Source organism: Mirounga leonina, unplaced genomic scaffold (assembly GCF_011800145.1).
Source record: "Mirounga leonina isolate KUSES-001 unplaced genomic scaffold, KU_Mleo_1.0 Mir_201, whole genome shotgun sequence".
Lineage (NCBI taxonomy): Eukaryota > Metazoa > Chordata > Mammalia > Carnivora > Phocidae > Mirounga > Mirounga leonina.
The window spans coordinates 20,595,489-20,618,689 of NW_023270504.1; the positions used below are offsets into that span (position 1 = coordinate 20,595,489).

General features: G+C 40.8%; 1 protein-coding gene across 3 annotated transcripts in view; it reads right to left on the reverse strand.

Annotated features, from left to right (window-relative positions):
* The window catches only part of BORCS5 (BLOC-1 related complex subunit 5), a 103,837-nt gene extending 85,894 nt beyond the window's left edge, over window positions 1-17,943 (reverse strand). For 2 of the 3 annotated variants that reach the window (XM_035028200.1, XM_035028199.1), the window contains exons 1-2: window positions 17,467-17,853; window positions 14,404-14,547 (exon numbers count right to left, since the gene is read on the reverse strand). In XM_035028200.1, the coding sequence (XP_034884091.1) occupies window positions 14,404-14,547; window positions 17,467-17,524 (202 nt within the window). In that variant the 5' untranslated portion in view covers window positions 17,525-17,853. The other variant, XM_035028201.1, reaches the window with a different exon arrangement.
* Window positions 17,944-23,201: the final 5,258 nt, after the last annotated feature.

Genomic DNA, 23,201 nt, shown 5'->3' on the forward strand with positions numbered 1-23,201 from the left:
TGTTGCCTTGAGTTGTCCTGGCAAATTTCTATCCTAAAAATTATACAGGGTAGGAGATTCTAAAACTTTTCTTCTAACATCTGAAGGTCTCAGTGGAAAACTTATCCCAAATATGGAATTGCAATCTTTTCTAAGATGACATTGTATTTTTAAACTTTTTTTTTTTTTAAGATTTTATTTTTAAGTAATCTGTACACCCAACACAGGGCCTGAACTCATAACCCCGAGATCAAGAGTCACATGCTCTACTGACTGAACCAGCCAGAAGCCCCTAAACTTTTTATTTTTAAAATAATTTAGCTTTAAGAAAAGTTGCATAAAACATAGGATCCCTATATGCCCTTCGCCAGCTTCCCCTAATATTAACATAGTACCTAACCATAGCACAATTATCAAAACCTGGAAACTGACATTGGTACAATACAATCAACTAAACTATACACCTAATCACAAATTACCATTTTTTCCTCTAATGTCCTTTTCTATTCTAAGATCCAATTTAGGACCCCACATTGCAGGTCTCCTTAATTTCCTCTAAACTATGACAATTCTTCAGTCATTCCTTATCTTCCATGATTTTGGCTCTTGTGAAAAACAGTGGTCAGCTGTTTTGCAGAATGTTCATAATATTTTTTTTACTGATTTAATAATTTGGTATCATCAAGAATCATTTATTGAAGGTTTACTACATGCCAGGCACTATGCTAAGCTCTCTACCCATTTTCTCTCTTTTAAACAGAAATATTTTTAATAAACTTTAAAGCAGAAGCATTCTAAAATTAAAGAGTAATCATCTTTAATTCACCCTTCAAGTGTTAGTGCTTTGTAAATTACAAAGCATTATAGGGCGCCTGGGTGGCTCAGATGGTTAAGCGTCTGCCTTCAGCCCAGGTCATGATCCCGGAGTCCTGGGATCGAGTCCCGCATTGGGCTCCCCACTCTGCAGGAAGTCTGCTTCTCCCTCTGCCTCTCTCTCTCTCTCTCATGAATAAGTAAATAAAATCTTTAAAAAAAAAACCCCAAAAAACACAAAGCATTATAAAACATATTTTTTCACCTCCCAATATCCTTTAATGTCCCCTGCCCCCTAAAAAAATATTAAGTCCAAGTATACGCCTTAAATTCAGAGCCCTGAAACTTAGGACCTTTCTGAATCTTTACTGCCCACGTTCTCCTACCTTTAAACCTTGGCTCATTACTTCCTTCACTTGTACGGGCCCTCCCTTTTCACCTCTAAATACGCTCTCATGAGGACACCTCTAATCATTGCCCCAAGAGCTACTGATCCTCTGAAATCCCACAGAATTTAATGCCTGTAGTGCTCATTTGGTTCATACACACTATCCTGAGCTGTGGATACATGTTTTTGTAGATTCTTGTCTCCCAAACAAGACTTTCTGAGATAGAGGACTCATGGCTTCTTTGCCTTGTGACATGTACTACCTTAAGGCTTAATAACATTTACTGAACACCTATCAAGTGCCAAGCCTGGTGTGCTAGGTCCTGAGAAATTAGAGATGATCAAAACATAATCCCAACTCTTGAGAAATTTCTGGTTTAACAAATAGTTGAGTACAGTGATACACTAAAAATAGAGTTTTCTCTCCAAAAAATTAAGGTCACTAAAAGTTTCCTGTAGCAATAATTTTTTTTTCCTTTGCTGTCTTGATAAACACTAAAATAACTAATTATAGATTACTCATGTGTCACAAAATTTGACATATTTTCCAACTAGCTTGTGCTTGAAGCAAGCTGTGACCTGGTTTTATGAGAAATCCAGATGCTACAGAGTAAACTTAATTAACCAAAGGCCTTTGCAAATACTGCCACAGGTTGTAGCAGTTTCAAGCAGCTTACTAATTGTTACAGTCTAGTGACATCTAGTGGCGAAAGTGTTGTTAGAGACAGCACTGCCGTAAATTCCACGGCATTAAAGGGAGGCCATCTTATGAAAAAAAATGGCAAAATATAAAAATGAACTATGATATTTATTAGCATTAAAGTATGTTTTAATGTCTCTTTGGCCTATGTAACTGTTTACTCCTCTCAGCAGGATTTATCTTTTTTTTTTCCTTCCCTTGAGGCTGGTACACATTAATATTGATGTAAGATTTACTGAAATAAAAAACACTAAGTTAGAGAAAAGGCCTCAGTTAAAAAGACTAAATGAAGAACAAACCAACCACCAACTGTGATATGCCTCTTCCAAAAATCCTGCAAGTCAAAACCCCATTTTTGTTTATATGTATTTGCTTACTGACACTTTCATATGTGGGTAAACAGGCATACAAGTGTGTTTAGAATTTTTTGCTAATGATTTTCATTAGCTCATATGAGGCAAGTAATTATCTATTCAAAGTCATTCTTTAAAATAATACTTTGGGGGCGCTGGGGTGGCTCAGTCGGTTAAGCGTCTGCCTCTGGCTCAGGTCATGATCCCAGGGTCCTGGGATCGAGCCCCATGGCAGGCTCCCCTCAGCGGGGAGCCTGCTTCTCCCTCTCCTCCCCACTCATGCTCTCTGTCACTATTTCTGTCTCTCTCTCTCTCAAATAAGTAAAATATTTTTTAAAAATTAAAAAAATAATACTTTGCATTTCACTGGCTTTCTGTATAACTAAATTTTGATGGGAAGAATATTTAAACATTACCAAAACCCAGTAACTTTTAACAAATTCTTTTACAAATAATGAATTCTCAATGAGTCCAAAATTTAATGTACAGGCATTAAATGTGAATCAGTTTTAACAATGGAGTTCATCCAAAAATAGTAAAAACATAATGACATATTCCAAAATACTCTTAGGATAATCACATCTCTTTAAAAATACCAAAAACCGTTTAGTTGAATGATCTAACACTTCTGTGATCTCAAGTAGTATTTAAGTTCAGAAACATCTAGCTCATTGCTTCTCAGCCTTTTGGCTAAGATCAAGTGCAGAAACATCTAGCTCAATGTTTTCCAAAGTGAATCACCTGGAATGCTAGTTTAACATACTCAGACTTTCTGAGTTTGGGGCCCTAAAATCCACATTTTTAAGAAAGTTTCTCCACGTGTCTTTTCATGCATAAAAGAGCTCTGGAAGTGATTACTATCAAGAGCACAAATATAAATTCTTCTAACTTGTTCTAGTCAACCATTCCTGCCTCTCAGAATAAGTTATTCCACCCTCTAGATTCTCTAAAGTGTTACGCTTTATTAGCACTTACCATGTTGAATCACAATTATCTGTTAAGAATATATTCCCCTCATTAGACTGTCAGCTCTTCATAGGAAGGAATAATGGTTTTTTTTGTTTTTATATCTCTAGCCTAAAAATATCTGATAAACAGCAACAGCTCAATTAATTTGGTTAAATGAATAAATATATGAAACATCACAGTTCTATAAAGATTATGTGACTTTCACTTTTGCCCAGAATGGAAAAATTAATCTTTCCAAAATCAGTTAAAATTTGGGCGGGGGAGGGGATAGAATTTTTTTAAATTCTGGGAACACCTTTAAAATCTTGGCTTTCCTAAATAAACATTTCAGTCTCAAATGCTAATGCTTAAAAATAGAATTTATATATGTGATTTTTGGAAAAGTAGAAAAATTGGAGATGACTAACAGATTTTTCTACTATGCAACTTTGGAATGTTTCTAGGCTGTACCTTAGCAAAAACTACTGACAAACCAGAGCCTTAAAAAGAAATACATACATCTGTCTTTATTGTCATATTCCAGGAGTAATCGGCTAGCTTATCCAGGAAATGATACTGCTTAGAAAGATATATCCTTGGGTACTACCTACAGTAAGCCATGTATATCTTGTTTAAATTCATAACACAAAAGTTTAAAGAAACAAAAAAGAATAATAGTATACAAACTATTCTAGGAAGTTAAGGTCTAATACAGCTTAAAATGAAAATCAGAATTTAACCTGCATACATATGGGTATCTAGAGTAATAAAAGAAAATCAAAGCAGCACATCCCAGGTATAATTTTGGTCAAGAATTCTTTTGGCATCTTTTAATTATAACTTTTGGTTTATATGGAAGATCCTTTAAATCATGAATCTACTCCCCGACCTTATCTTCTCTATCCCTCAAAGCCTAGCTCAAATGTTACTTCCTCTGTGAAGCCTGCCCCAAATTCCCAGAGTAAATTAATGATTCTCTTCTCTATGCATACCTAATGTTTTGGGCATGCAGCCACTATTACTCATACTATATTGTTGTAAGTTACTTACCTATCTAAAGCACTCACAAAACTGTAAGCTACTTAAGGGCAGCAACTGTGTCTTACATTCTTTGTAGCTCCACTCTCTGGAACACTGCTGAGCACCTGGCAGGTGTTTATCATTAGAGTTGACCCTTGAACAGCACAAATGCGATATGTGCAGGTCTACTAAAGACTTAGATTTTTTTCAATAAATACAGAACTGCAAATACATTTTCTTTCTTATGAATTTCTTAACATTTTCTTTTCTCTAGCTTACTTTTTTTTAGGATTTTATTTATTTATTTGAGAGAAAGAGCACGTGCAGGCGAGAGAGAGAGAAAGAGAGAGCGAGCGAATGCACAAGTGGAGGGAGGAGCAGAGGGAGAGGGAGAAGCAGACTCCCCACAGAGCAGGGAGTCCGACCTGGGGCTCAATTCCAGGACTCCAGGATCATGAACTGAGCCTAAAACAGACGCTTAACCGACTGAACCACCCAGGGGGCCCCTCTACTATTCATACTTTTTTTGTATGAATACAGTATATAATATATATAACAAAAATACGTGTTAATCAGCAGTTTATGTTCTTGGTAAGTCTTCTGGTCAACAGAACATTATTAGGGCGCCTGGGTCGCTCAGTTGGTTAAGCGACTGCCTTCGGCTCGGGTCATGATCCTGGGGTCCCGGGATCGAGTCCCGCATCGGGCTCCCTGCTCGGCGGGGAGTCTGCTTCTCCCTCTGACCCTCCTCCCTCTCGTGCTCTCTGTCTCTCATTCTCTCTCTCGCAAATAAATGGATAAAACCTTTAAAAACAAAAAAACCCCAGAACATTATTAGAAAAAAGAACAACAATGCTATTAGTAGTTACGTTTTGGGGGGGAAGTAAAAAGTTACATACAGATTTTCAACTGTGGGGAGGTCCACACCCCTGACACCTACACTGTTCAAGAGTCAATTATATACTGCAGAAATGAATGACCAACAGAGTAATCAAAAGCTGTTGGCATGAGGGGCTTAAGTAAAACAGTAGTAATGGACAGAAAAATAAAGATTACAAAGCACTTTTTTTTTTTGAGGATTTTTGCTTCTTCTCATGAAGAATTGTTACTATGCCTTCCAGTCATAAACAACTAGAAACCAGACCAAAAATACGACACTCTTTTCAGATATTGTATCACAGGCAGTGTAGGGCTTTGATCCCTGACAGAAGGAAAACAAGCGAGTCCTATCATTTCCCCAGATTATTAGTGAAAAGCAGTCTCCACGATGCAGACCAGGTCGGGATATCCATAAAGAGCCCAGTGGACTCAGTGCGTTGAAGAGAGAGAATATGGAGTTTGGAGAGACTAAGGGATCAGAGTTTACACAACAGAATCTGAGAAAGGAGAGAGCTCAATAAAAGAGCACTCTGGGGAACTGCACAGGGCACCCTTGAGCCTCTGGCTGCACACGAAGCTGTATGAGGTAGAATTCTCCAAGGCTGGAGAAAGAACTACAGGAAAGTAATAAGCCAAACCCTTTCTGAAATTCACATAGGGCTAAGAGCAGTTCACATTCCCACCCTGCGAGAGTGGAGGGACTTCCTAATACATGGGCAACAGGTAAAGCTCTCAGAAGGCTACTGCCTTAGTAGCAAAGCTCAGCTAAACTTGACTAAAGGCTGCTCTGGATAAGCCCTAACAAAAACGTAAAGGCAAGTTCAGAAAGAGTCAAACTGATTACAAGTAACTTTATGCCAGAATAAAGTCCAATATACTTTAAAGGAACAAAGCAAAATCTAGCACCCAGAAACACAAAATATAAAATACCTGCATACAATAAAAAAATTTCCAGGCATGCAAAGAAGTAGGAGAATATGACCTATAATACAGAGAAACTTCATTCAATAAAAAACAGATCCAGAAATGATGGACTAGCAGTAAAGAGTTAAAATATTGTTATAAACACACCCTTTATGTTCAAAAAGTAGAGAACATAAGCATAATATGCAAAGAAATGAAGATTTTTTTTAAAAGGAGGGGAGGTACATTTAAAGCTGAAAAGCACAATTATCTGTAATTAAAAATTCATTGGATAGAATTAAGAACAGTATAGACATGACAGAAAAAAAGACCACTAAACCTGGAAACACAGAAATAAAATTATCCGAAGTAAGGACAGAAAGGAGAGAAACCAAAAAAAAAAAAGAAAAAGAAATTGAAAGGTGCATCAGTAATCAGTGACCTGCGAGACAATATCAAGTGGTTTAACATAGAAAATGGAGTCCCACGAAAAGAAGGGGTGGGGGCAGAAAAATATTGGAAGAAATAATGGCTGAAATATTTGATAAAGACTATAAACCTACAGATCAAAGAACATTTGGAACACATCAGTGTGAACTTAGCATTTTCAATATACACAGATAAATACAAAAATACACACAAGTGTAAATATGTGTATTACGTATATACACATATATATATTTCCTTGCTAAATCCACTGAGAAGACCTAAGAGTGGTTTTTAAATACCACTCTCCACTAAAAGAACCAGGGCTCCTGGTGAAATGCCTGATTCCAGGGCTGGGGCCAAGGATGAATAAGAAAAATTTGGAACATTATTTTGCACCAGGAAGTAAAAACATGTTCAAAGAATAATGAGAATATGTCAAAAGGCCACAGTAAGCTACAACCAACAATGTTCCAACTGGCTAAACTTGGAGCTTTTTTTTTTTTTTTTAAGATTTTATTTTTTCAAGTAATCTTTACACTCAACACGGGGCTCAAACCCACAACCCCAGGACCAAGGACACTCCACCAACTGAGCTAGCCAGACATCCCTAAATTTGGAGCATTTTGAGATTAAAAATAGTGATTGTCACAGATTATAATTCATCAAATAAAACGAGAATTTACCATTCCACACGGACTTAAATAAATACATGAATAAATAAATGGAGAGATGAGAAAGTTCTTCTTGATGGCAGAATGTAGAAGGAATGATAAAAGGTAGAAAAATCACTATTTAGCAACTGTCTCTGTATAATTAATTCAAATAAGAAACAGCAATGGATATTATAATCAGTGAAGGAGAAAGTGTGTTGAGAAATGAGATTTCACAGAGTCCCACAATATCTCCTCAAAAACTTACCAAAAAAAGGGCAAAAATTTATCTTCACATAAAGAAAAACAGAAAGAATTTATTTCCAGATGATCTGCACTGCAAGAAATGCTACAAGAAGGTCTTCAGACTAAAAATAAATGACATCAAATAGAAACCTGAATCTAGAGAAAGGGACTAAGAATTCCAGAAATGGTAAATATGTGGGGAGACATAATATTCTATATATAGGTTTTTCTTCTCTCAACTTCTTTAAAAGATATGTGATTGTTTAAAATAAATATATACTGTTAAATATAATATATACAATTATTTAACAGGATACAATATATGTTTTGTATATAATAAACAGATATTTCATAAATATATAACTTATAAATTTATATATAAATAATAAACACCACATGGGATTCCTAGCATATGGAGATGCACTAATATGACAACTATAGCACAGAGTAGTGGGGTAAATGGTACCACACCATTGAAAGGTTCTTACATTTTATGAGAAGTGGTAAAATATTAACTCTATGTGAACTATGATGTTAAAGATGTGTATAATGGGGTGCCTGGCTGGCTCAGTTGGTGGAATGTGACTCTTGATCTCAGGGTTGTGAGTTCAAGCCCCACGCTGGGTGCAGAGATTCCTCAAAAAGAAAATCTTAAAAAAAAAAAAAAGATGGGTATTATAATCCCTAGAGCAACCACTAAAAACAGTAATGCAAAAGAACACAACTAAAAAAGCTAACAGAGGGGACACCTGGATGGCTCAGTTGGTTAAGCGTCTGCCTTAGGCTCAGGTCATGATCCCAGGGTCCTGGGATCAAGTCCCACATCAGGCTCCTTGCTCAGCAGGGAGCTTGCTTCTCCCTCTGCCTGCCGCTCCCCCTGCTTGTTCTCTCCCTCTCTCTCTCTCTCTCTCTGACAAATAAACTAAAAAAAAAAAAATTTAAAAAGCTAACAGAGGAGTTAAAATGGAATACTAAAAAAATTCAGTTGATTCAAAGAAGTCAGGAAAGGGGAGGAACCAAAAGCAAACCACACAAACAGAAAATGAAGAACAAATGGTAGACCTGAATCCAACTAGATCAATTTACACCCCAAGTAAAAGATAGGCTGCATGCACACGTACAGAAGTAAAACTCAACTATGTGCTGTCTACAAGAGATGCACTTTATTTTTATTTATTTATTTATTTATTTGTCAGAGAGAGAGCATGCACAAGCAGGGGGAGCGGCAGGCAGAGGGAGAAGCAGGCTCCCTGCTGAGCAAGGAGCCTGATGTGGGACTCCATCCCAGGACCCTGAGATCATGACCTGAGCCTAAGGCAGATGCTTAACCGACTGAGCCACCCAGGCGTCCCAAGAGATGCACTTAAAGATGCACACAAATAAAAACAGGAAAAGATATATGCTATGCAAACAGTAAGTGTGAGAAAGTTGGAGTGGCTGTATTAACGTAAGACAAAACAGACTTCAAGATAGGAGATAATGCCATAGATAGAAGGACAAATTGATAATAATAAAAGGGCCAATATAATAAATATCAATGTATGCATGCCTAATAACAGACTTCCAAAAGACTGGAAGAATGAAAGGCACAAACACAATCACAGCTGGAGATTTTAACACCTTTCTTTAAGTGGAAGAACTCATTAATTAAATACCATCAACCATACCTTACTGTAAAACACTACACCCAACAACTGCACAACACATTCTTTTCAAGTGTACATGAATGTGTCTCATTCACCTAATAAAATAAGGTCCTATAAATGCTTGTTGAATAAATGAAATGAGCCAACACATACATAGGTGGAAGGTGGGGCATGCTGAATTTAAAATAACAACACTTGGTTGTATTGACCAGTCCATAGGTGGAGAAATGGACAAGAAGCTGAAGCCGAGGGGCGCCTGGGTGGCTCAGTCTGTTGAGCATCTGACTCCTGATTTTGGCTCAGGTCATGATCTCAGGGTCCTGAGAGGGAGCTCCGAATCAGGGCTCCAGGGTGGAGTCTGAGTCGGCTTGAGGTCATCTTTCTCCCTCTGCCTCTGCCCCTCCCTCCAATCACACACTCCCTCACTCTCTCAATAAATAAAATCTTTAAAAAAAAAAGATGGGAAGATCTATATCACAAGAGGAAAGAGGCTCACTAAGCTAGATACTAAAGACAAGAAAAGTACAGAAGCAAACTCCTGGCAAATGGAGAAAAAAGTGAAATGGAAAGGCATTAAGTTTCAGAGAAAGGCATCGACATACCTACTCTGAGATGTGATGGAAAGAAACAAGAATGGATGCACGCACAGATGCACTGAAAGGAGGAAAAAAGTGAGGCTGCTCTTGCAAAATGGCTCTGCCTTCTCAACTGGTTTAAAGGGATCATGCACCTAGTACTTGCAGCTCTTCTGAGTAAGGCTAACACTTTGCTGGTTAACAGCCATGTTTAAAAGGTTAACTGAAGAGTTATTACATACACAAATAACCTACAAGGTAATCGGAAATACGTCATCAACTTTTCAAACATGGTATTCGGGGGGTGGGGAGTGGGAATAGACGCTCAGGATCAACCCTAGCTTAGAGGTCACCTTTAAGCCATTCAGAGAAGACCAAGCTCTAAAATCCATTCTCTCTTCCCCTCCTTTGGCATTCCATTTCCAAAACAGAGAGAAAGTCTGACAGCTGGCAGAGACAGGGGTCTGATGAACACAAAGACTCCACCTTTATTTTATTTGCCCGGCTAGGAGATGAGTGGGTGAGAAAGATGTGAATAAACTGATCGCTTGAAATGTAGCTCCCTCGTGTTCTCCTTACAACCCTTTTCCATTGATTTATTCCTTCTCAGCTCCAGCCTCATGCACTAATTCTCAATGTTCCATGTGATTTGAAAGCCTTCACTGCCTATTCCATGGGATTCTGCTCCACCAAGAAAAGCCCCTGACTCTTTTTTCACTGTCAAAATCTACTTCACATACATCATGTTCTTAACAACCAAACACAGAACTCCCAATAAAATTGCTTAGCATCACTTAAGCATCTACACCATATATGTCTGACTTTCTTTGTTGGTAACAAGGACAGTCTCTTCCTTAGGCAGCAAGACAATCTTACATTGTATCCAAAGTCAGTAACAAAAATGACAGGTCAGTTGTAAAGAAGGTCATATGCGTACACGTGTGTGTGTGTGTGTGTGTATGCACATATTCATCATTAGGAGTGAAAAAAAAATTATATAACTTTTATATATAAAATATCAATTTTGCATTTCTCTTATGAATATTTCATTTCTATAGATTGACATAAAATCATGATTCATTAAAAAATACAAGTGGTTGAATTTTAAGTTAAGAGATTTATAGGGCTTGTTTAACCCCAGGAATCTAATTTGCATCAAATCTACATTTTGCTTTTGTGTTCTGTTGTGGCCATCTATTGCTACTTGTAATTTTTTAATTTTTCATTTTCTAGTAAATGCTTTACACTTCAAAATAAATTGCTAGGGGCGCCTGGGTGGCTCAGATGGTTAAGCGTCTGCCTTCGGCTCAGGTCATGATCCCAGGGTTCTGGGATCAAGCCCCACATCGGGCTCCTGACTCAGCGGGGAGTCTGCTTCTTCCTCTCCCTCTGACTCTCCCACTGCTCATGCTCTCTCTCTCTCTATCTCTGTGTCTCAAATGAATAAATAAAATCTTTAAAAATAAATAAATAAATAAATTGCTAATTCAGAGACTGCTATGAAAAACAGAAATTCTTTTGGCTTAAATAAAAAGAGGAACAGATATTTGGCACCAGTATAGAGCATAAATTATACTCTGGTATATTTATCCAAAAGGGTTAAGACCAAGGAAAGAATCTGCTTATTAAAAATGCACACATTACCTCAGCCATCCGAATAGCCCCTAAACTCGCCCAGCTACCGCCTCTGCAGATCACCCACCAGCATTAGCACTACATCACATGACATTATGGAACAATAGCGAACTCTGTGTAATACTTGAATATATTGTTTTGAAAGAATAAACTGTCATTAACTTGAATAAAAAGCTTTCTGAAATCAAACCTGGGGGGTACAGCCCGCCTTGTGTGGCCCTTTTACTACTTTGAGAAATCGCCTCATCCTGAAAGCAGTAAAGGGTGAAAAAAGAGATTAGAGTATAAAGGCAACAGTGATGAGTGGCCCCTCCAGCAGCCCAGCAGGCAGACGGCAGGGCTCTAAATTACCAGGAAGAACAATGTCAAAGCAGGAGGCACCTAAAAATCCAAACAACCCCCCCACCCACCACCCTATTTCCTTTTACAGCCTAGTGATCTCTATAATTGGCTTTGCTAGAATTGGAAACAGTCTTATTCCATGTACAAAACAGTGAAAAACTCGATGTCCTGATGCCATCTTTAGATGGGCTATCCCTTCTAGCCATGTGACTTGAGGTAATGCATTCACGCTCTCTGAGCCCCAATGTTTTAATCTATAAAATGGGAAGAATAATAACATCACGCAGAGGTAGAGGAAGGAGGGGAGGGGTTAGCTCCTACTATTATCATAATTATACTTATTATTTCCACCCAACGGTCCCCTTTGCCTGTCTTTTCTAATCACTAAGAGGTTTCTTCCTCACCAGTGAAATACCAGCATTCACTTAAAGGCTTGCTGGCTTTTTTTGTTCCCTGCAGTCTGGCCCCTGCCACGTGCTGCCACTTCTCTTTTCATGCCACCCTCAGCAAGTAATTTCTCCACCTTCCTTAGCCAAATCCCAAATCGCCTCTTCGTTGCAACCTGCCCCTCAGCAGCCTTCCAATCTCTCACACACCTATTCTCAATATTCTCAACAAACAAGGTTCAAAGAGGGGGAAAACAAAGCCAGGGCAACACAGCCAATGGGTAGCCAAGTCTCAATTTAAATCCAGGTATCAGTACAACCAAGTCCACCTGCATTGCATTAACTGCAGTGCGTTAATTATTCACTGTCAGGGTTCCTGGTGATGATTTTAAATCTGAGGTTAGTTTCCCTGAACACCAAACCGATGCTTCCCCTACTAGTCAATTCATTATCATAAAATAAGAATTATATTTCCAATGCTTAGAAAAGAAACACTACCCCATGAAATTATTAAATATATCTCAAAATGCTGGGAGTTTTTTGGGTTTTGTTTTTGCTTGTTTTTAGTATTTCCCTAAAGTGAGGACAAATATTGGTCACAGAAAGGCCTCACCCAGGACTAGAAGACTTTGGGAGGACACAGTTAACAGGCAGCAGAGGCATGAACCTGTGTGCCTGTGGGCAGTCCTACGTGCATGTCCGGAAGGGCTGGAGTACAGAACACAAGTGTCCCCCTCTAAGTTTCTACAGATAAATTACGTCTGATTGTCTTTTAATCTGATTGTACAAAGACACGTGGAGATGGAAATTTCATTAATGTTGGCTTCTCTGAAGAATCACATTATCCCTCAAAATAATGAAAACAAGGGGAACAGGATGTAATGTGTTATTTCAGGTAAGAACCAAAGAGCTTCCCAAAGTCTAACACTGAGGCCTGTGGGAAAAGACTGAAAGCTTGGATTTCCTCACTGTAAAGCAGATGAAGTGCTGGGAAGAATGAGATGATATATAGCTAATCAATAAAGCATTATTTGTTTATTTTTGTTTTTTTAGGTACAGTGCAGAATAGCATAACTAGTATTTGACATCAGTGATGAAGGTTCAAGTTCGACCTATCTGCCAGCTGTCTGATCTGACACAAATCATTCAAACATATTTAACCATATACAGATTAAGGGGATGGCATGTGTTTGTGTGTGTGTGTGTGTGTGTGGAGGGGGTACCTTCCAATACATATAGCTATATATATATATATATTTTTTTTACATATAGCTATATAAATGTAAGAAGTTTTATATTATATTGTACCAGGTTAAGTAAACCAGGGCCTTATGTTCATTTATATTTCCTATTCTTTTGGAGGAAAAGAGAGACAGAAAGAGGGATTCTTTTTTTTTTTTTTAAGATTTTATTTATTTGAGAGACAGCGAGAGAGGGAACACAAGCAGGGGGAGTGGGAGAGGGAGAAGCAGGATTCCCGCTGAGCAGGGAGCCCAATGCGGAGCTCGATCCCAGGACCCTGGGATCATGACCTGAACCGAAGGCAGACATTTAACGACTGAGCCACCCAGGTGTCCCAGAAAGAGGGAGTCTTACAGTAGAAACCCCGTTCAGTTAATAGAAAATCATTGCCACTACTTAATGGATATGAAAATAACAGAAATTAACATAAAATTAAAATATATAATGAAATTATCAGGTGAATAATAAAATTCATATTAAAAGGTAATTGGGTGGCAAAGCTGGTTGAGCATCTGACTCTTGATTTTGGCTCAGGTGATGGATCTCAGGATCAAGCCCCGTATCCAGCTCCCCACTCCTTGGGGAATCTGCTTGTCTCCCTCTCTCTCTGCACTCCCCTCCCCCGCTCATGCATGTTCACTCACACTCTCTCAAATAAATAAATAAATCTTTAAAAATACAAATAAAAAAGGTAACTCCACCTCGGTATACACTAATCAATATATGCTAATCCTCTCATATATACCCTCTCCTATCATACAAAATGGTTGTCAGGATTAATTATAAGTGTATCAATGATTATAGAGATTTTCTCTATGGATCTGAACTAGTCAACCCATAGTCCTGACCACAAATAAGAGTGAAAATCTTTTCGAAGAAATATAACAGGTAAAGGCCAGCTCCAACACCATTCATTCATTCATTTACTCAGTCCCTACTTGATATCAGGCTCTATTCCAAATGCTACAATTCAACAGTAAACAAAACACAGAAAGCTCCTACCATCATAGAGCTAGCATTCTAACAGGGAAACACAGAGAGTAAATAAGTAAACTACGTAGCAGATAAATGGTGATTAGCTACCACAGAGAAAAACAGCCAAAAGGGTTTCAATTCTAAATAAGGCAGCCAAGGAAGCTTCACCAAAAAGATGCCATTTAAGCAAAAACCTAAAGGAGATGAAGAAGGCACATGGCTACCTGGGAAGAGTAGTGTAGCTATGCAAACCTTTCCAGCAGGTCCAGATAAGACAAAAACCCAAGTTCTTACCTTTCAAAAGCGGCTGGAAGGTTGGAATCTCTTGCAACTTGATGACATCGGGATCGTTGCTGACGTTCCGTGAGGGCTGGGAGCCTGGAGCTACAACCACAATATCATCCATCTTGGCTCTATGCTTTGCTGGAGAAGGGGTCACTGAAAATAAAGTTACACTTCTCAAGAGCTGCATGTTAGCCAGCCCCCTCTGCCTTACCAAAGCTGTTTTCGGTACAGTCATTAAAAAAATTATTTTTACACAAAAAAAAATGTTAACTGTAGTTATCCTGCAGCGAGGGCTGGAAAAGGGGAGATGAATCATGGGGGACCTCTATTTTCTACTTAAAAAAACCCCTCAAACATTACAGGAACTTATAACATGTATGAAATTGCTTTTTTTTTTTTTTAAGATTTTATTTATTTGAGACAGAGAGAATGAGAGACAGAGAGCATGAGAGGGAGGAAGGTCAGAGGGAGAAGCAGACTCCCCGCCGAGCAGGGAACCCGATGTGGGACTCGATCCCGGGACTCCAGGATCATGACCTGAGCCGAAGGCAGCCGCTCAACCAACTGAGCCACCCAGGCGCCCTGAAATTGCTTTTGTAATTAAAAATATCTTATTATTCAGCACACAAAAATATAGGTAGGTTATGTTTTTAATTTTTATTTCTTTGATCCTCCTGACATTGTCCCTATTTTACCAATGAGAAAATGAGGGTACAAAATATGGCTCTGACCAACCCAAACTCAGTAGTGCTAGAAAAACAGGAAAGGAATTGGAGGTCTTTGGGATATCGGTATATGTGGCCCATCCCTGTGAAACTGAGGTTGCAAGCTGTCTAGCTACTTTATCACAGCAAGTCAGGTGTATTTAATACATCTTACTCATGGGGGGAAAAAAATCATGGTTCTTAACCCTCTATGATGGATCTATTCCTGAGGCACCAGCCCCCTCACCCTTACAGTTACAAGCACTAGTCCAAGAAGGGCAGAAATAAATAGTAGGTCCATTCTAGGCTGAGGCCAAATTCAGAAATTTGTAGGACTGCTAGACAGGCAGGTCAATTTCAGGTCCCTTGAGAGCAAGTAAAGCATTTGTAGGGAACTGATTCAAACTACCAACAACTTCTTAGACCTCTCCTCAAAAATCTTCCTGGTTAGGGCAGGAATAAACCTTTAAAGTGGTTTACCCTCTAGAAGGTAGTATTTGCAAGCTCATCATAGTCATGTCTCAAAGGCTGATGCTGGGATGTCACAGAACTGCCCTGCCTCCTGGAGGCTACAGTCTCCTGTGGCTTGGCATTTACTCTTTTAGAAGCTCTGCTACTTTTACTGCTCTTCAAGAAGTACCTCTTAACCTCTTTTGGTAATTTCCCTAACATTTCACAAATCCCAAGCCAGAAATCTTTTCTGCTACAAATTAAGTGATTTCTTCTTCCCCAGACCCCAGCAGAAAACAGATTTCACTGGGTTCTAGATAACTTCTATCACCTTGCCTGTAAAATGGGACTGTAAGGATTAAATGTAGTTGCACGTAAACCGCTTAGCACAGGGGAATTGGCAGTCTAACCTATGCTATTAGTATGCTATAGTACAAGAGTTCATGCTGTTGGTCAGTAGGTGAGCAAGCATATTAAAAAGATGCCACACTTCGGGGCGCCTGGGTGGCTCAGTCGTTAAGCGTCTGCCTTCGGCTCAGGTCATGATCCCGGAGTCCTGGGATCGAGCCCCGCATCGGGCTCCCTGCTCATCGGGAAGCCTGCTTCTCCCTCTCCCACTCCCCCTGCTTGTGTTCCCTCTCTCGCTGTGTCTCTCTCTGTCAAATAAATAAATAAATAAATCTTAAAAAAAAAAAATGCCACACTTCTTCCCCTCAAATATGCTTCTGGACTGACATAGAGGCAAGAAAATAAAGGGTAACAACTCTTACTGTACTTTCTGTAACAGATAAAATATTCTGGGCCTTCCAAGGAAATAGAAGGATGTATAGCAAAGCTAGTAGATGCTGTTCACCATTAAAAGCTGTCCCAATAGAGCCCCCCAAATGAGGGTCTGAACTAGTCTTGAAGGACACATTTCATTGTGGAATAACTCTAAATCTGTCAGCTTCTACATTTCTGAATTACAGATCCTACCAGGCAGAGAACAGTTCTATGTATTTACAGACAGTTGTGGATTCTAAGACTATCTAGCGCCTCTCTTTTCCCATCTGTAAAACAGGGTTTAAAATTTCATAACATATACAAATAGCGAATCACTAGATCGTACACCTGTAAGTCATAGGTTATATTTAGGCTCCAGATTTAATCCAGTTTGGATTAGCAACTGGAGCGTATCCAGAGCAGTCCCAGTTGTCCTAGGGTTTGTGGCTAACCAAAAAGATTAAAAAGGAGCATATGATCCTCAATTAAGCATCAGTTGTTTTATTTACTGAGTGCTTACTATATTCCTAACACAATAATCCTCCCATTCCTATCTGAAACGCTGGGAGAAATCTTAAAAAATCGCACGGGGGAAGAATAGAGAAAAACACCAGAGCCTACGGTGCTGGCCGACTCCTATAATACTAGAAAAGCAGTCGAGACACCTTCTCAAGGGAAAATGCAGTTTCCGGAGAGGTTTGCACCCAAGGGTTCAAAGCGATCGTACACCTGTCACACATCCCTTCTGAAAAGGAACCTCCAAGACCCACTTTAAGAAGGAACATGTTCTTAGAGGTCCTGTCTATGATCCATCCACTGTGTGAGCCAAAGCTCACTGTGTCAGTCCTAAGTACTAACACCAAATATTAATTAGGTTGTCCCGTAAAGAGGAGGCGGAGCTGGGAGAAACAGCTGCTTTGAACATAAGGAATAGGCATGGGCGCACACGCTGGTTTAGCGTGCAGTCACAGGCACTCACTCCCATCAAGGGAATGACGGCTAGGGCAGACGGTACTTTTTCCTCTTTTTTCAAGAAAAAAACATGGTGGGGGCTCTCTGTGCGTTCGTGTCCGCGGCCCCAGTCCCCACTAGGCTGGAAGGCAGCCCCCTCCGCAAGCAGACAGCGCCGGCTGGAGGAGGAAGTTAGGACACCGACCTGAGGAGTTCAGATCGTTGGGTCGGCTCTCGACCTCGGAGCTCTGCTCGCTGCCCATGGTGCCGGCAGCGGTGGCAGCGGAGGAACGGCGGGCCAGGCGGTCACCGCTCCGGCGGCGGGACGACCGGGCAGGGGCCGGGGACAGGGGCAGGGATGCTACACCGAGTGTGGGCGCCGCTGCAGGGCCGACCCGCGGAGACCGCGCGCCGGGCCCACGCAGGTGCGCGGGCGACGGGGGATGGGAGGCCCTACTTGGGGAACAGACGCGCAAGGAAGCGCAGCCCGGCTGCACGAAGCTCGCCCGCTTTCTTCCTGGGACCCTAAAGAGAGGAGGTGAAGAACGCCCGGCATCAGCCGCGCCGGCGGCCGGCGGGCGGCGCCCCTTTCACTCACTCGCTCCTGCGCCGCAGGCTCGCTCCTTCCGGGACGCGGATTGGCGGCGCCGACTGCGCGCGGCCGTCAGTTCCGGGTTGGAGAGCCCACCACGCCCCCGCCCGAGAGAGGGCGCGTAGGGTGACTAGGGCGTCGCAGCCTTAAAGGGCCCGACCGCCTCAAAGCCAGAACCGCCCGAAAGAGTAAGGCCTCCCCTAGTGTAATGATGTGTCGCCTCTAAGCATCACCCATATTTTGGCACTTTACTGTTAGAACTTTATAAGGGGGGAGGGATTGTTTGTTTTGTTGAGATATAATTGACATACAACATTTTATTAGCTTCAGGTGTACAGCCTAGTGATTCAGTATTTGTATATATTGCAAACTTTTTTTAAAAAAAATATTTTATTTATTTATTTGAGAGAGAATGAGACAGAGCATGAGAGGGGGGAGGATCAGAGGGAGAAGCAGACTCCCTGCTGAGCAGGGAGTCCGATGCGGGACTCGATCCCGGGACTCCAGGATCATGACCTGAGCCGAAGGCAGTCGCCCAACCAACTGAGCCACCCAGGCGCCCCTATTGCAAACTTTTAAACCCTGTTTACAGATGGAGAAAGAGAGGTCCTAGATAGATTTCGGATTAGAATCCACAACTGTCTGCATGCAAAGCTTCTGTTTCAGTTCCAGAAGCTAGGAGTTTGGCAGTGGACAGCCATACAAAAAATATAGATGGTGAAGGAAGGACCTGGAAGTAGAGAAAAATGAAGAAATAGAAAATGCTGATTCACATGTTACGGTGTGTGTGCATCCTCAGGGGAAAGTGGGTGCCCCAAAGCACTTTCTGGGGACCTTGACAGTTATTCACAAGCCATTCCGAAACCAGCAAAGGTGAGGATAGAGTACAAGCAATACAAAATGGAAACCTCCAGTTTGGGCAGATCAAGGACAGAGACCTAGCAAAGCAGTGCCACCAAAGACTTGGGTAGCTTTGGGATTCTCAGAACTTTGCAACTCATTTTATCTGATTTCCCTCATGAAATTTCAAGCAATGTCCTAAGATTTTATAATCTCAGAAGGAATGCCAAATGGACTGTATGATTAAGTCCCCTCCACTCTATAGACTCATAGACATTTTGCTTATGTTACCGTATTTACTTTTCAAAGCAACCCTGAGGCCCACAAACAGGTAACTTCTTCATGGTCACCAGGTAGTAAATGGTGGAAACAGGATTTAGGACTGTCTGATTTCAAACTCATGCTCTTTCCTCTCCTCACCATTACAATACTATGAGAAAAGTGCAAAAAATGTAAATTCAGTATTTGGTGGGAATATAAAGAAAGAACTAAAAACTGCCTGAGAGATCAAGTAGGCTCCTAAGAGGTGGTGTTTGACTAGTCTTGAGGCTTACATAAACCACCAGGGTGATGGGACCATTCCTTCCTGGAGAGCCCCTGGCTCCTCTCCCAGGTCTCCCATCTTTGGGGGTGGGCAAGAAAGGAGGGAAAAGGGGAATACAACACATGTTCTGGCTCTTGTTCTCCCTTTTCCACATCAAAGTATATTTATCTTGTGTTCCATGCCCTAATCCACACTGATGTGATGGTGTTTTTTATGCTTCCCATTGGTTGAACATTTCATTCTAAACTGAACATTGTAAACATTCTCAAATGAAGAATGAACAAATATATCATCCTATTCTCTCCTGGCCTGCAAGGTCTCTGCTGCGAAATCTTCTCATCACCTTATAGGGGTTCCCTTATATGCTCTTCATTTCCTGGCAAGGAGAACTCTTTCTAGCTGGGAGGTTTCCTCTTGGTGCTGAGCAATGCTGGTTTGGAGGATGGGATGATACAGTCAAAATGAAACTAAAAAAACCTCTCAGGTTTTTTTGTTGTACTGCATTGCTGATGTTTCTTAAGTGGGCTCCAGAACTCTCCCAGAGCTGTTTTTGTTTGTGGATAACTGTCTAATTGTTGATCTTTTTGTGGGGACAGAGGCTGAGATCTCCTATATCACCTTTTTTTTTTCCCACTGAGTAGATAAATAAAATGTGGTATATCCATATAATAGAATATTATTTGCCTATCACCAAGGACTGAAGTACTAAAACATGCTACAACAGGGATAAGCCCTAAAAACATTATTCTACTGGAAAAGATCCCATCACAAAAGATCACATACTATAGTTTCCATTTATATGAAATATCCAGAAGAGGCACTATAGGACACAAAAATAGATTAGTGGTTGCCTAAAGCTGAGGAGGAGGGGTGTGAAGGGGGAAAGAGGGAGTAACTAACTGTTAATGGGTATAGGGGTTTCTTTCTGGGAGTGATGAAAATGTTCAAAATTTATTGTTGTGGTGGTTGTACAACTTTGTGAATATATTAAGAACCACTGAATTGTACCATTTATTTTTTTTAAGATTTTATTTATCTGAGAGAGTGTGAGCACAAGCAGGGGGGAGGGGCAGAAGGAGAGGGAGAAGCAGACTCCCCACTGAGCAGGAATGGGGCTCCATTCCAGGACCCTGAGATCATGGCCTGAGCCCAAGGCAGACACTTAACTGACTGAGCCACCCAGGAGCCCCTAAATTGTACAATTTAATTAGGTGAATTTTATGGTATGTGAATAATATCTCAATAAAGCTGTTATCAGAGAAAGGATATAGAAATACAAAAGGTCTTCATTCCTTGAGTCAACATTTACTGGTAACCTATAATGTGCCAGGCATTTCCTAGAGGCTAGGAATAAATGATCCAACAAGATCCCATCCCTATCCTTAGGAAACTTACAGTCTGGTAGTGAGAAAATTAATTAGGCATTTATAATTAAAGATTCTGCCGGAGGGGCTTTAGAGGTAGAAGACATTTGGAACCAATGCCTTTTCGCACCTTTAAAATCATTTCCACATGAACAGCAACCTATGTGACTTATATACACAATTGAACAGTCTTTTTGGGTTTATAAAGCACTTTCATAATGATGAGGGAAACAAAAGCAAGAGAAATGTGGCTTAAATTAAATCTCCTTACAGCTTGCAGCCCACTGATAGATACCTGACACATGAGAGGAACCCATGGTTGCCTTAATGCCTTAATGTTTATGTTTTATTAAAGACTACAAGTAACCTTAACAGCAGCTGGCCCCTCAAGGTCCTGAAGGCCTTCCTTCCAAATTCCTTAGAGACTTACGCTCTCCCTAACCCCCGCTAATTAAAAAATATATATAATCAGTCACTCCTCACAATCCCAGTGCAGCTCTTTCTGCCTACAGGTCCTGTCCCTGTGCTATAATAAAATCACCTTTTTGCACCCAAAAGGTCTCAAGAATTCTTTCTTGGCTGTTCGCTCACAAACCCCAAAACTTCCAAATTTCATCAATAATACTGGCCCTATATGGCCTGCCTATAAAGTAGATTACACTTTTTTTTCTTTTAAGATTTTATTTATTTATTTGACAGAGATAGACAGCGAGAGAGGGAACACAAGCAGGGGGAGTGGGAGAGGGAGAAGCAGGCTTCCCGCTGAGCAGGGAACCCGATGCGGGGCTCGATCCCAGGACCCTGAGATCATGACCTGAGGCGAAGGCAGACGCTTAACGACTGAGCCACCCAGGCACCCCTAGATTACACTTTCTTGATTTTACATGGAGGTTAAGGAATTTATTCTTGATCACAAAGCTAATAAGTAATAAAAGCAGGATTCAAATTTTCTGAAACTCATTATGCATCTATCCATTTCAGACCAACTCCTCCTCCCATATTTCTATATTGCCTGGCACTCCAGCTAGCCGGTCTCCTACACCACAAATCTGCTTACCCCTGCCACCACATCCAACCAGTCACAAATCTGGAGAGCTCTCTCCTTAATTTCTCTTCTAACCTCCACACCCTGTTCAGGGCCTCCTCACTTCTTCCATTTCTTGGAAAGCAGAAGGCCTCTGGCTTCACCTCCTTCAATCCATCCTATATATGGCTGGCAGACAGAATTTTTAGAATATTAATAAAGTACTGGACCTGCCACTGCCCTATAAAAACCTTCAATAATTCCCCATGGCTTCAGGATAAAGTTTAAAATTTGGCATATGAGAACCTTCTTGCTCTGACCCCCACCTTTCTCTCTATTCCTCTATGTACACGAGGGAAACTTCATGCCAGTCAGGATAAAATTCCCTGAATACTCACACCATTTTCTCTGTCTGGAATATTCAGCCTTTTTCTCTCCCTCTAACTAACCGAACTTCATCCTTCAAGATTAACTTACGGTTGAAAACTTAAGTCCACACAAAACTTACACATGGATGCTTATAGCAGTTTTCTTCACAATTGCCAAAACTTGGAAGCAACCAAGAGGTCTTTCAGTATGTGAATGCATAAACTAGTACATCCAGACAATGGAATATTATTCAATGCTAAAAAGAAACGAGCTATTAAGCCATGAAAAGACATAGAGAAAACAGATGCATCTTACTAAGTGAAAGAAGCCAATCTGAAAAGGCTACGTACTGTATGATTCCAACTATATGACAACTGGAAAAGGCAAAACTATGGCAATAAAAAGAACAGTGATTGCCAGGGGTTGTGGTGGGGGTGGGGATGAGCAGGCTGAGCACAGAGGATAGTTAGGGCAATGAAAATACTTTGGGGGCACCTGGTTAGGCATCTGCCTTTGGCTCATGTCATGATCTCCAGGTCCTGGGATCAAGCCCCATATTGAGCCCTGCATCAGGCTCTGGGCTCAGTGGGGACTCTGCTTCTCCCTCTGCCTCTTCCCGCTGCTCGTGCTTGCTCTCTCTCTCTCTCTCTCTATTTCTCTCTGTCTCTATCTCAAATGAATAAAATCTTTTTTTTTAAGATTTTATTTATTTATTTGACAGAAAGAGAGAGAGCACAAGCAGGGGGAGCAACAGAGGGAGAGGGAGAAGCAGGCTCCCCGATGAGCAGAGAGCCCGATGTGGGGCTTGATCCCGGGACCCCGGGATCATGACCCAAGCCGAAGGCAGACGCTTAACCAACTGAGCCACCCAGGTGCCCTGAATAAATAAAATCTTTAAAAAAAAAGAAAATACGGGCGCCTGGGTGGCTCAGTTGGTTAAGCGACTGCCTTCGGCTCGGGTCATGATCCCGGAGTCCCGGGATCGAGTCCCGCATCGCGCTCCCTGCTCAGCGAGGAGCCTGCTTCTCCCTCTGACCCTCCCCCCTCTCATGTACTCGCTCTCTCTCATTCTCTTTCTCTCAAATAAATAAATAAAATCTTAAAAAAAAAAAAAAAAACTTTGTGTGATCCTATAGTGGTGGATATATATTATTACACATTTGTCCAAATCCATAGAGTGTAATACACTAAGAGGGAACATAAGGTA